The 13,072-nt window shown below is 46.8% G+C and overlaps 1 protein-coding gene across 3 annotated transcripts in view; it reads left to right on the forward strand.

Annotated features, from left to right (window-relative positions):
• Positions 1-5,682, forward strand: part of LOC115082308 (zinc finger protein 708-like) — a 36,672-nt gene extending 30,990 nt beyond the window's left edge. For 2 of the 3 annotated variants that reach the window (XM_029586542.1, XM_029586540.1), the window contains 2 exons: positions 169-276; positions 3,707-5,682. In XM_029586542.1, the coding sequence (XP_029442402.1) occupies positions 169-276; positions 3,707-5,235 (1,637 nt within the window). In that variant the 3' untranslated portion in view covers positions 5,236-5,682. The remainder of the gene's footprint in view (positions 1-168; positions 277-3,706) is intronic. The other variant, XM_029586541.1, reaches the window with a different exon arrangement.
• The last annotated feature ends 7,390 nt before the right edge of the window (positions 5,683-13,072 follow it).

Consider the following 13,072-nt stretch of genomic DNA (forward strand, 5'->3'; position numbering starts at 1 on the left):
TCTTCTCCCTCTCTCTCATCTTCCCTCACCATTTCCCTCCCCCCTCTCTTGTCCCATTTCTACCTCCTCTTCTCCTCTTTCCTGTCTTTTACTCTGCCTTCTCTCTTTTCTTGGGTCAGGGTCCAAGACTGGGTAAAGGCTGAAGATGTTTTCCCATTTCTCTAACAGGCAGCCGAGGTCACAGTCCTGACCCCACAGCAGAGATCCTGAAAATGGAGGATCCTCCTGTCAGCGAGCAGCAGGAGGGAGGAGAGGAGGAGGCTGAGACCAAGAGCGGTGAGCAGAACATTAATTTATCATAAAATATGGGCTATGGAGAATGTTACACTTTACATGTAGAGGGGAATCTTATTACTGGCTCTCAGTTAAATTCTCATTACTAAGTCATTAGAGTTCAGTTACTTTAAGCTGACAGGACTGAGGTGCAGGGACCCGGGTCCTGAATGAATTCCAGGTCTCCAGCAGGGCATGGCAGAGCTTTTGGGGAGTGAAGGGAAACAGAACAGAGACTGGAGGTGAGGATGAGAGGCACAGAACCAGCAGGGTGAGGTCAGACGTGGTCTGTTCCCCTCTGTTCATGGGCTGTTGCCCACCTGTACCTGTCTACAAGCAGCACCAGGCTCTATTATATATGATAGTGATCCATAGTCACCCTATTGACATTCAGTGATTAGATGGAGCTATCTCCCGTTCCAGTAAGTTCCAGATCAGCCCAGACTCCTGGGTTTTGCCTCCCTGCCAGCAGATGGAGACAGAGAGAGTCTCACTGACACTGTACATAACCCAGTGTGCCACCTGCACTCCCTCAGTATTTCTCTGTCTCCAGCAGATGGAAGATGGTGGAAAACCCGCAGTGTAAAAAAAAAAAAAAATAGGTAAGAGAAACAGAGGATAGAAAAATTATATATATCTGCATGAAATAGAGGAACTGAAGCTGGGAGAGTGTGGAGGCGGCCCCTCGTGCCGAGCAGGCTGCGTGCTCAGCGGGCAGGCGGAGCTCACCACCGGCGACTGAGACTTCTGGTGGTTGAGTCTTGCTGCTCAGCCAGTGTTGCTGGGTTGCATGTTTCCATGGTCGGGGGACACTAAGGGTCCGGCGGCGTCATGGCGGACTCGCTCAGTGCAAACATTTTTTTTTTTTTTTAGAAATTGTTTTAATCACAAAAAAATAAAAGACAGAAGAGCACAGAGAGCCTCTGTACTCAGTCCTGCCGGTGGCGGGAGCAGGAGGTCACCTCTCCGATTTTAATATTGCCTCGCCATTTTGCTGGATCCCGCTGAGATCGGGAGCACAGGGTCGCCCGGCGGCAGGCAGAGCGTTTGGGCCGCTGATGGCGGGAAGGGGAGCCCGCCGCGCCGGGACGGTTCTTTCGTGCTAAGCGCAGGCCTGGATAGTTGCAGCGGCATTGCAGGGGGGGGGGAGAAACACGCAGGCGGTTTAATTTAGAAGCGGACGCTCGCTCTCTGGAGCGGGGAGAGGAGGCCGGCGGCGTCGAGGCGAGCGGGGGCGCCCAGTGCATGCTTCTACATTGGCGAGCACCCTGGTAACTGCCTGCGCGGGAGGCGATGTCCAGGGGGTTTTCCCTCTTACGGTCATGGTGGGGGGGGGGGGGGAGGGGGATAGCACGGGGACCATGACAGAGGCTCCTGTTATAATAATCGCGCCCCGATGCACGCAGGATCTGCGGGGCAGGCTTAGCGTCTCTGGTTCTAGCCTGCGGGAGGAAGATGGATCCATCCCAGCCTCTCTCAGTCCCTCTCTCTCCTGGTAAGGTTCGGGGCAGTGGTCCGGCAGCCATTTTTTAATGTCTTGGGCGATGGGCAGATCCTACGGATCTCTCCGACGGGGGTGAAGGAATTGGGGCACAGCGGATTATTTCTGAGGGAAATTCTAAGGGGGGCTGGCTTTGATGGACCCCCCCCCCTTCTCCTGGATCTGTGCCGTTAGGGCGTTTCTACTGCGTGCCCCGCTCGGGAGATTGTTTGGTGCCGTTTTCAGGGAGGGAGGGAGGGGGTGGCGAGTCCCCTGATAGAGCGGGGGCACTTATCTCTCGCCCAAGGAGACAGGGCTGCTGGGTTCTAAGCCCTGGTGGGCGTCGTGGGTGCCATTTTGTTTTTATGCTCCCTGAGTTGGCGGTGCAGTGGCTTGGAGGGGGGTGAGTTCTGGTCTCAGAAAGGGGGCAGCCTTTCCCGTGAGTTCGGGCTGTGATTTTTGGTGACAGTTTAAGGTTCTGGCTTTAGACCGGCCGCCTTCGTCTAGGGTTTACGGATCTGGTCAGCTTGGCCATAGGCAGCCCCGCTGGGGCTCGCTCATCTGTCCCATCATCTGCTCCAGGGCTCGATATTAGTGGATCAGGCTGCTCGGTTTTTGAGAGGAGATGGCTGTGGTGGAAGGGATGTTCCCAAACACTCATTACCACCTTGTTGCAGGCCAGGCAGACTTCCACGTCTTTAGCGTATGTGCGAGTTTGGAGAATCTTCAAGCTCTGGTGTACGTCTCTTCCGGTAACAGATTTAACTTCGCCATAGCTTTGCCACCCCTACTCGAGCTACAGTACTGAATATTTTGACTTCCTTCTGGAGGTTTTGGCCTTTATCTCTCTGAGGGTGCAGGTAGCACCTTTGAGCTATCTCCAAGGCAAGGTACAGGGTTATTCTCTGTCAACACATCGGGGATGTCCTACCTTTCCTTCGGGGAGCAAAGCGTTTGCGTCCCTTGGTGAGGAAAGGCTTGGAATCTTATTCTGGGGCTTAGAGGACTGAGTGAGGCTCTGTTTGAATCACTGAGGGGGGCGCCCTTCAAAGACTTGACTTTTTCGGTGGTTTTCCTGATGGCTGTTTGTTCAGCCAGGAGGATTTTGGCGCTCCAGGCTTCATCACGCCGAGATCTGTTTCTGCAGATATCAGAGCGCAGAGTGTGGTCATGCACGGTGCTTCTTTTTCGGCCTTCCATCTTAATTAGACTGCGGATCTTCCAACCTTTCTAGGTTTGGATTCCTCCGCGTCTCATGTAATAGGCCTTCTGCTCTTGGACGGAGACATTGATGGTTGAGGTATCTGAAAGTTACTAATGAGTTTCGTAGATCAGATCACCCTTTTTGTTCTGGGGAATGTTTCACAGAGGGTCAGGCTTCTAAGGCTACATTTGTGCGCTGGCTTCCATGTGCTTTGGTGAGAGTTTTCTGCGAGTGGAATCTCCAGGTCCCACCCAAGTTACGGGGACCTTAGGTACATCCCAGGAGTCTGGGCTGATCTGGGATATGAACAGGAAAGGAAAATTGGTTCTTACCTGCTAATGTCTGTTCCTGTAGTACCACAGATCAGGCCAGAGAGCCGCCCATTGAGGGTGGGAGAGTCGGCCACTCGTTATGATTTTGTATGTAGTGCAGTGTTAATATTTCTCCATGTTGTCTGTTTACTCTTTCTGGGATACAATTTTCAGTGGGAGATTATTGTTAAAAGGGTTTTTTTTAGTATGGTTATCATCTTGGCCTGGGTACAGATCAATTCTGAGGAACTACAGGTTGCACCTCGAGTTATGTACATTGAGACTCTCTCTGTCTCCATCAGCTGGCAGGGAGGCAAAACCTAGGAGTCTACAGTACTACAGTACCAAAAATTAACAAGTAAGAGCCAATTTTCTTATATATGTCTCTCTCCATTGCTGTAAACTTAATGATCATATACTCTCATGTTTATCCATCAGAAGATGGAGCCAGGAATAATAGTGAGAGGCAGAGAATGTGTGAAGGGCAGCAGACGGAGGAATGGAAAGAGAGAGACCCCTCCAGAGACAGCCCAGGTCCTTCAGCTGAGTGTCCAGGAGGAATCAGTAGAATAACCTCACATAGGGTGAAAGAAGAAGTCCAGAATGGAGAGAGTCCATATGCATGTTCTGAACAAGAGAGGAATTCCAACCACTGCCCAATTCTTGTACAAACACAGAGACTGAATGAAGGAGAGAGACCATTTCAAAGTGCTGACACTTCAGAAAACTTAACCTCAAACTCACAATCTGCTGAGCAGCAAAAACTGATTGAATGTGGGAACAAGTTCCCCGAGAGAACAAGTCACACATCTATCCAACAATATCACAGAAAGGAAAAAACATTTATAGGTACTGAAGGAGAGAAAGGAAGCCCTAAGAAAACAAAAGTTACAGCACATGGAAAAGTTCACCTAAAAAAGAAACCATTAAAATGCACTCAGTCTGAAAAGTACTTTTTCTTCGGAGCTGAGCTACACCAACATGGAAGAATTCACTCAGGAGAAAGACCATTTCAGGGCCCTGAATGTGAGGAATGGTTTACTAAGCAATCAAACTTCAGAGAACAAGAAAAAATTCACAGACAAGACAAACCTTTAAAGTGTTCTGAATGTGACAAATGTTTCACTAAGCTATCTAAACTTAAAACCCACAAGAGAGTTCACACAGGAGAGAAGCCATTTAAATGTTCTGAGTGCGATAAATGTTTCACTCAGCAATATAAACTTACAGAACACAAAAGAATCCATACAGGTGTGAAACCATTTACATGTTCTGAATGTAATAAATGTTTCTTACAGAAGTCTGATCTTAAAATACACCACAGAATCCACACAGGTGAGAAACCATTTAAATGTTTTGATTGTGGTAAATGTTTCGCTCATTGTTCTAGTCTTAATGACCACAAAAAACTTCATACAGGTGAGAAACCATTTAAATGTTCTGAATGTGATAAATGTTTCATTAAACACTTCTCTCTACTATTACACAAAAGAATCCACACAGGTGAGAAACCAGTTAAATGTGCTGAATGTGGTAAATGCTTCACTCAGCAATCTAAACTTAAAAACCACAAGAGAGTTCATACAGGTGAGAAACCATTTAAATGTTCTGAATGTGGCAAATGTTTTAGTCTGAAATCTGTTCTAAGGCGACATGAAAGAATCCATACAGGTGCAAAACCATTTAAATGTTCCGAATGTGGCAAATGTTTTACTCAGCAATATAAACTTAAAGACCACAAAAGAATGCACACGGGTGAGAAACCATTTAAATGTTCTGAATGTGATAAATGTTTCTTACAGAAATCTGATCTTAAAATACACCACAGAATCCACACTGGTGAGAAACCATTTAAATGTTTTCAGTGTGATAAATGTTTTGCTTATAAATCTAGTCTTAATAACCACAAAAGAGTTCATACAAGTGAGAAACCATTTAACTATTCTGAATGTGATGTGTTTCATTAAAAAAATTGTCTCTAACTACATCAAACAATCCACACAGGTGCAAAATCATTTACATGTTTTGCCTATGGTAAATATTTGTCATATATCTGCTCTAAGCAAATATGAAAGAATCTACACTAGCATAATTCAAAGGAATTTCCAAGCACCTTGCTATGTTTCCTGTGAATATTACACCCAATGACCTTCAGAGGGAGGTGCTCTTTGGCATAATGCATGTACTGACAAGGGCATTAGCTGTGAATTGGAGAGAGACTGAGATCATTCCTAATCTAACTTGGTTTATGAATGAGGTTGATTCCCATCAAGGTCTGAACAAAATAAACCCATTTAGAGAAACTGCCCCCTACAACAGAATAATTTGCTAGAATCCCTCCTGAATCTATCCTCTCAATGTAACACTGCGGGAGTCAAAACTGCTTGTTATGATTACCTAATAAAGTATTTTTAATAAAATAAGGACCAATCTATCTCTTTATTCAGTATGGATGTAGCTGAATGAGCCCTACCTTTTTGATTTCCTCTGCTATATGTGATGCCGTTATCCAATGAGCTATCGTTGGTGCCTCTGTTCTTTGGCGGTGAATACAGCTCATTTGTTCCTGAATTCGTGTACGATGCATCCTAATAGGAAAAACGATGTATATTAATCCACAAAGGTACCATAGGGCATATATGACACCTTCATATGTACAGGATAAGTGTTGTCGATACTTAAAAGGTTTACACTGAGGTAACCTCAGTTGGGGTCCTTGGGTGATCTTATCGCACTCATTATAGTGGCCACATGTATTGTCCTGGTGATTGGTTATCGGGGGTGGTTTGACCTTGTTCTTGATAAGATGAATGTACAACTATGGCACGGAGGTTTTTGGCTGTAGTCATTGCAAAAATAGGAGACTGTTGAAAAATCGAATGTGTACTTGAAACATGACTATTTCTTAATGTTTTTCCTGAGCCATTGAATGGGCCGAGTGAATCCCAGCTGCCAAATCTTTGACCACTCTTCAAGCCTCCTTCAATCACCTCTCATTCTCTGTACTTCTTCTGGCGTGTCCATGCTGTTGCAGATCTTAGTATCATTTGCAAATAGACAAACTTTACCTTCCATCCCTTCCACAATGTCGCTAACAAAGGTAGTGAACAGGACCGGTCCCAACACCGATCCCTGTGGCACTCCACTTATCACCATTCTCTCTTCAGAGCAGGTTTCATTTACCATTACACGCTGTCTTCTATCCATCAACCAGTTTGTAATCCACATCACCACTTTGACACTCACTCCCAAGCTTCTCATTTTATTCACAAGCCTTCTCTGTGGGTCTGTATCAAAAGCTTTGCTGAAATCCAAGCAAATCATATCGAGTGCTCTTACTTGCTCCAGTTCTCTAATCACTCAATCAATAAAATTAGTCAGCGGGACCTTCCCCTGGTGAATCCATGCTGCCTCGGGTCCAGCAACGGACCCCATTGTAGATAGTTCATGATCCTTTCCTGCAGCACAGTCTCCATTAATTTTCCTAACCAGTCTTTAGGTTTCAGCCTCCTCTCTGCTACATTTCTTTCATAAATCTGCTATAACACCCACAAAATAATCTTTTGTATGTTGTGAATGCAAAAAAATGTTTCAGTTGGAAATCTGTTCAGACACGAGTTATCTGGTCCGCTGCGTAACTTTGCTTCGGCTACGGATGCCGTGTAAATATTTTAAAAAAACGAGGCATATCTGCAGGGTTTGAAGGGTTGGGCTTAACTGGGGGGGAGGGGAAATGAAGCATTTAAACTAGGGGGGGGTTTGGTGAAGCTAGCTGCTAACTGGGCAAACTGGGGATGAACTGGTTTTACTGGCAATGCCATTGGCACGCATCCCATTTAAAATCCCCCCCCCCCCCCAACGTACGCGGTAGAAGTTGTTGGATGTGCAGCGAGACTATAACACGCGCTCATATGCACATGCGCGTGTTATAAAATGGCCGTGTCCCTGGGCGTGGGCCGGTAGGAAAGTTACCCTCCCAATGTTTAATGTTTGCTGTGCATCTTGCAGCATAAAAATTATAAAAAAAATGTGGGTAGAAAACCTGAATTACAGAGCAGACATAGCAAGCATTGAATGACCAAAGGATATAAATGTATATTTGTTAATTACTTAAAAAAACATTTATTTATTTATTTATGTATTTAAAGCTTTTTTTATGCCGAAGTTCGCAGAGCATCTCATCGGTTTGCATGTAACACGTCAGGCAACAGAATACTAACTGTGCGGTACATAAAACAGGAAACAAAAAACATCTCCAAACATAATGAGAAATAAAATAACATAAGATATTGTAGTGAAAAGCTCTATAGCATGGTGGAGTTGGAGAAGATAAATATATTATATGGAATAACAAATAATATTTATTGTTTAATATTAACATTTATAGCTGTTATGGACCAGATAACCCAAGCAATGCCTGACAGTTTTCGATAATATACTATATATATCTATACACACTGTATACAGTATATATAGTTAGAGACAGTTGATATAAAGACCTCTATATGAACCCAGTACCATAGATAGATGTGCATATATATAGAGAGAGATTATATAGTGATTGTTATAGTAGAAGATTAAAAAGCATTGGTTCTAATACAGATCCTTGGGGCACTGAATTATTTACCGTTCTTCATTGAGAGAATTGACCAATTAGTCTTACTCTCTGTTTCCTGTCTTTGAACCAGTTCATACTCCACAGTAGTGGTGTAACCACAGGTGGATCGGGGTGGTCCGTGGCCCACCCCCTTAGGGCTCAGGCTTACTCACAGGTCGATACAGTACAGTGCGCATCCAACCCCCCCGGAAACTAATAGCGCCCGCAATATGCAAAAGCATGTTGATGGCCCTATTAGTTATTCCCGCGCGAATCAGTAAGTAAAATGTGCAGCCAAGCCGCACATTTTACTTTCAGAAATTAGCACCTACCCAAAAGTTAAAAATAATTTAAAATTTAAAAAAAAAAATTTAAATCGGCCTGCGGCTCGCGGGTTGAAAACCAGACGCTCAATTTTGACAGTTTCCGAACCTGTGGCTGTCAGTGGGTTTAAGAACAGACGCCGGCAAAATTGAGCGTCAGCTGTCAAATTCGCTGGCAGCCGCCGCTCCTGTCAAAAAAGAGGCGCTAGGGACGCACTAGTGTCCCTAGCGCCTCTTTTTACCGCGGGCCCTAATTTGAATATTTTTTTTTTTTAACTGAATCGCGCGCACAGGATCTCCCGCGGCTTTTACTGTATCGGCCTGATAATTAGGACTGCCGACACATGGAGAAGAGGTCTGCAGGATGGACTGGGAATAGGCTGTGAGTCACGGCCCAGCTCCAGCATCAGGCCTGGGTCCTGGGCCTCCTGGATGAGGAAGTGATATGCTGAAACTTGTACATAAACATTTATTTTGATTTCATTAAAAATACGGGAAAATGGTTGTGTGCTCAATCAGTGAGAGAGCTCCTAGGGAAAGCACAGATCAATCAGCCTGGGGACGGCCTAACTGCTGCAAGTGATGTTTAAACTTGTCCTTGGCTTGGGCAAATATTAATCGTCCCAGTTTTTTTTTTTTTTTTTTGTAATCTGTTTATTGAATTTTATAAGTACAAGATACAGCGTTCCAAACAGTTAAGAACAACCTGGTTACAATCTAGAAGACTAAGCCTCTCCCCCCCCCCCCCCCCCCCCAGTGTCCTGGTAGTGTGCTCTGTGAGTCCAATCCTGGGAAAAGGTAATCCGCTCCTCAAAAGGGGCATCTCCTGCGACCGTCCGAGGTGTCCAGATTTCAGGTCCGTTCACTTGTCGCAGGTATGTCCCTCTCCGGGTCGGCGTCCTGGTCTACCTGCCATGGATCCATGGCCACTCCTGTAATCGGGGCCAAGTGAGTCGTGAATGCACTCCAAACGCGTGAGGTAAGCACAGTTCTCCGGGGCTCTCGGGAAGTTAAAAGAGCGTGTTCCATGGAACACAGCCGGGTCATACGGCGAAACCAGTGCTCGTAACTGGGATCGGTATTATTCAGCCAATTTGTCAAGATAACTTGTTTCCCCACTGCTCCCGCCTTCCAAATAAATAAGAGTGTTGGGGCCGGTAATGTGGTGGGGAGAGTGGACTGGACGCCAAACAACCAAAGATTGGGATCTGGCGGCAATGTCCTGCCTAAAAATGAGGAACAGGCTCTAGCAATCTGATTCCAAAAACGGGAGCTCGAGATACAATCCCAGAAACAATGATGATATCCCCCATCTGTATGGAGGCATTTGGGGCAGGTCGGGGATGGGGCTATTTTCATTTTATATGCCCTGGAGGGCGTAATATAAGAGCGCCAGAGAAACTTGTACTGGACCTCCCTCAACAACACATTGTCCCGCCACAGCACATACATTTTTAAAGCAAGACATAAATTCAGCATATGACAGTGAGAAGAGGGACCAGGTCTGCCACCGAGTATACAGCGAGCGAGGGGGTCGATCACCCTCCACCTCCCCCACTGCACCGTAATAACCTGAAATTGTGGGCCTGCCCCCCTTCTTCGTAGATAATATCTCCCGTACTCGCTTGGTATGTGGGGTCTCCTCCACCCTAGGGCGTGACTTGTGGATGAAATGGGCTAATTGTTGGTAGGCATAGATATCTACCTCCGCCAACTGGTACCGGTCTCGTAAAATAGGAAAAGGTAGGATACTGTCCCCTGTATCCCCCAACACATCAGAGATATAAACAACCCCCAGTTCCCGCCACCTCTTAAACACCCCTCCTCTATTCCCCGGGGGGAATAACGCATTACCCACAAGCGTTAACAAAGGTGTAGGGGTACTCGGCGCAGTGCACAGGTTACACAAAAGAAGCCACGCTTTCCTGCATGAGCGCACGATGTCTAGGTCTCGTAGAGGGGCAGGCACATGCTGTAGGGGGAGTTGGAGTAAGGGGTTGAGGGAGGCAACGCTCAACCACTCCAGGAGACATGAATATGGGGTCAGGGACGAGGTAGCAAAAGCCCAATCACTGACATGCCGAAGGCAGCAAGCTAAATTATAGAGCTCCAGGTTTGGGCATCCCAGGCCCCCTTCTTCGCTAGGCGTCATCAGCACCGAAAGGGGGATACGTGCTCTTTTACCTTTCCAAAAAAAACCGCGTAGGGCCATCTGGATCACTCTGTGATCAGCTTTCGTGATCCAGAGTGGCGCCATCTGCAGCACATACAGCCATTTTGGGATTAACATCATTTTATATAGCTGTATGCGTCCCGTAAGGGACAAGGGAAGCAGCGTCCATCTTTTCAACGTATCTAAAGTGTACTGTAACAAGGGTTTGGTATTATCTCTGTAAAGATTTCCCCCCCGGCTTGGGACACGAATCCCCAGGTAAGTGAGCGATCCCTCCGCCCACCGTAAGGGGAAAGCCCCTTCCCACCGAGCGCGTACTGTATTTGTAACATCCAGCGCCGCCGATTTTGCATAGTTTATCTTCAGGCCCGCAAAAAGACCAAACCGGCGCTGTGTGTCCAGTACTTCCGGTAGGGAGGACTTGGGTTTGGTAATAAAAATCAGGATATCGTTGGCAAAGGCTGCTGTCTTAAACACATGCTCTGGTCCTCCCACCCCAACCACTGAGGGATTGTGTGCAAGCTTCCTAAGTAGAGGGTCGAGGGTTAGGATATAAAGCAAGGGCGATAAGGGGCAGCCCTGCCGGACTCCCCTCTGAACTGTCACCGCGCTGGAAAGACACCCGTTTACAAAAACGCGAGAAAGGGGGTTATGGTATAGCAAGGTCAGATATCTCAAATAATCTCCCTGGATGCCAAACCGTTGCAGGACGGAAAACAAGTATACCCACTCAACACGATCAAACGCCTTCTCTGAGTCCAGACTTATGGCTAGGGCCGGTATGTTGTGCTGCTGGCAGAGGGTTATAGCCGTCAACAATTTTATCATATTAGCATTGGGTTTACGGCCCTTAACAAATCCCGCCTGGCTTGGGGAGATCAAGCGGGGCATAAATGTGTTCAAGCGTTCTGCTAATATCTTGGCTAATATTTTGTAATCGCAATTTAACAAGGAGATTGGCCTATATGAGGCGGGGTTAGTTGGGTCCTTCCCTGGCTTGGGTAATACGATAACATGAGCTTCGTTAAAGGTGGTTGGGAAAGTACTATTGGTTAGGCCCGCTTCATAATAGTTTGTGAGGGGAGTAATCAGAAAAGCCGACATGATTTTATAGAACTCATAGGAGAGCCCGTCCGGGCCCGGGGACTTGCCTGTGTTTGCTGCACTTATCGCTTGGCCAATTTCATAAGCCTGCAAGGGGCGGTTCAAAAAAGTCCGCTGGGACGCATTTAGAACCGGTATGGGGAGGTCCTGAAAAAAGGCCTCCTCTGCGGCCTGGTCCCCCACAGTGTCAGATGAATAAAGTAGACTATAAAACTGGCGAAATACTTCACTTACTTCCTTTTCATTGGCCGTGAATAGGCCCGCTGGGGTGGTCAACCGGGCCACAAAGGCCTTGGGCCGGTGGGTCCTTGTCAGGTTCGCCAGTAGGCGTCCCGATTTATTTCCAAATCGAAAGAAGTCCCGTTGTCTCCTCCAATCATACGCTTGGGCTCTTTTATCCAAAAGGGTGTTTTAGTCGGCCCAACACGCTATAATAGGCCTCTCTACTCTGGACAGTGTTTTGAGTGATAGGCTCGTTTCCTCTCCTGTAAGGAGGATTCAAGTTGCAAAATCGCTTGATTAATTTGTCTATTTCTAGTATGCACGTATGAGATGATTTCCCCCCTCATGACCGCCTTCGCTGCCTCCCAATAAAGATGCGGCGTGTCTAGATGTCCGCTATTATTTATGGCATACTCTTTCCATTTCCTCTTGAGGAACTGTTGGAAATGACAGTCGTCTTTTAGAAACGCAGGGAAGCGCCATATCCGGGTGCGATGATCGGTGGGTTGGGAGTGCCGCGTCACGGAGACCGGGGTGTGATCTGAGACAGAAGGGGCTTCTATCCCAGCCTGGCACACGTCAAAGAAAGCGCTCTGTGAAACTAAAATGTAATCAATTCTTGATTGCGTACCATGTGCCTTAGAGATATGGGTATAGTCACGCTCTGTGGGATGCAGCGTGCGCCATACATCAAGCAGCTCTAGCTGCTGGCAAAGATAAGCCACTCCTCTCTTTCTCTGTCCCTGAGGGGCATGTGTGGGCATACTCTTGTCCAGAGCCGGGTCATGAACCATGTTAAAGTCTCCTGCCACATACAATGTGCCCTGTGCCTGTACGTGTAGTAAATTACCGAGGTCAACAAAGAATTTATGCGTATAGAGATTGGGGGCATACAGTGAACAAATAGTGACTGGTTTGCCTTCCCAAGTTCCGATCAATATGATATAACGGCCCTCCGGGTCAGGAAATGTGCTAGTCACTTGCAAGTTTGCTGCCTTGTGGATTAAGATCGCTACTCCCCCTTTACGGTGGCACGCGGCAGCATAGTCACATCTGCCTACCCAGTCTCGTCGCAATTTGCTACTCTCTAGCGCTGTGAGATGGGTCTCTTGGAGACACACCACATCGGCATGGAGTCGCTTCAGTCGTGCCAGAACTTTACTTCTCTTTATTGGGGTACCTAACCCATTAACATTCCATGAGACTAACTTCAACATTGCTGAAGTGTATGGGAATCAGGAATCAAAAACATCATAGGCTTAAGAAAGAAATGGGAGAGGGGCTCCCAGCCTACCCCTCCCCCTCTGAATCCCTGCGCTCGGGCCTCATCAGCTGCAGGCAGACCTGCGGGACCTCGTGGCGTCTCCCCCTTACTCCCAGGATTT

The sequence above is a fragment of the Rhinatrema bivittatum genome, unplaced genomic scaffold, assembly GCF_901001135.1.
Source record: "Rhinatrema bivittatum unplaced genomic scaffold, aRhiBiv1.1, whole genome shotgun sequence".
Taxonomy (NCBI): domain Eukaryota; kingdom Metazoa; phylum Chordata; class Amphibia; order Gymnophiona; family Rhinatrematidae; genus Rhinatrema; species Rhinatrema bivittatum.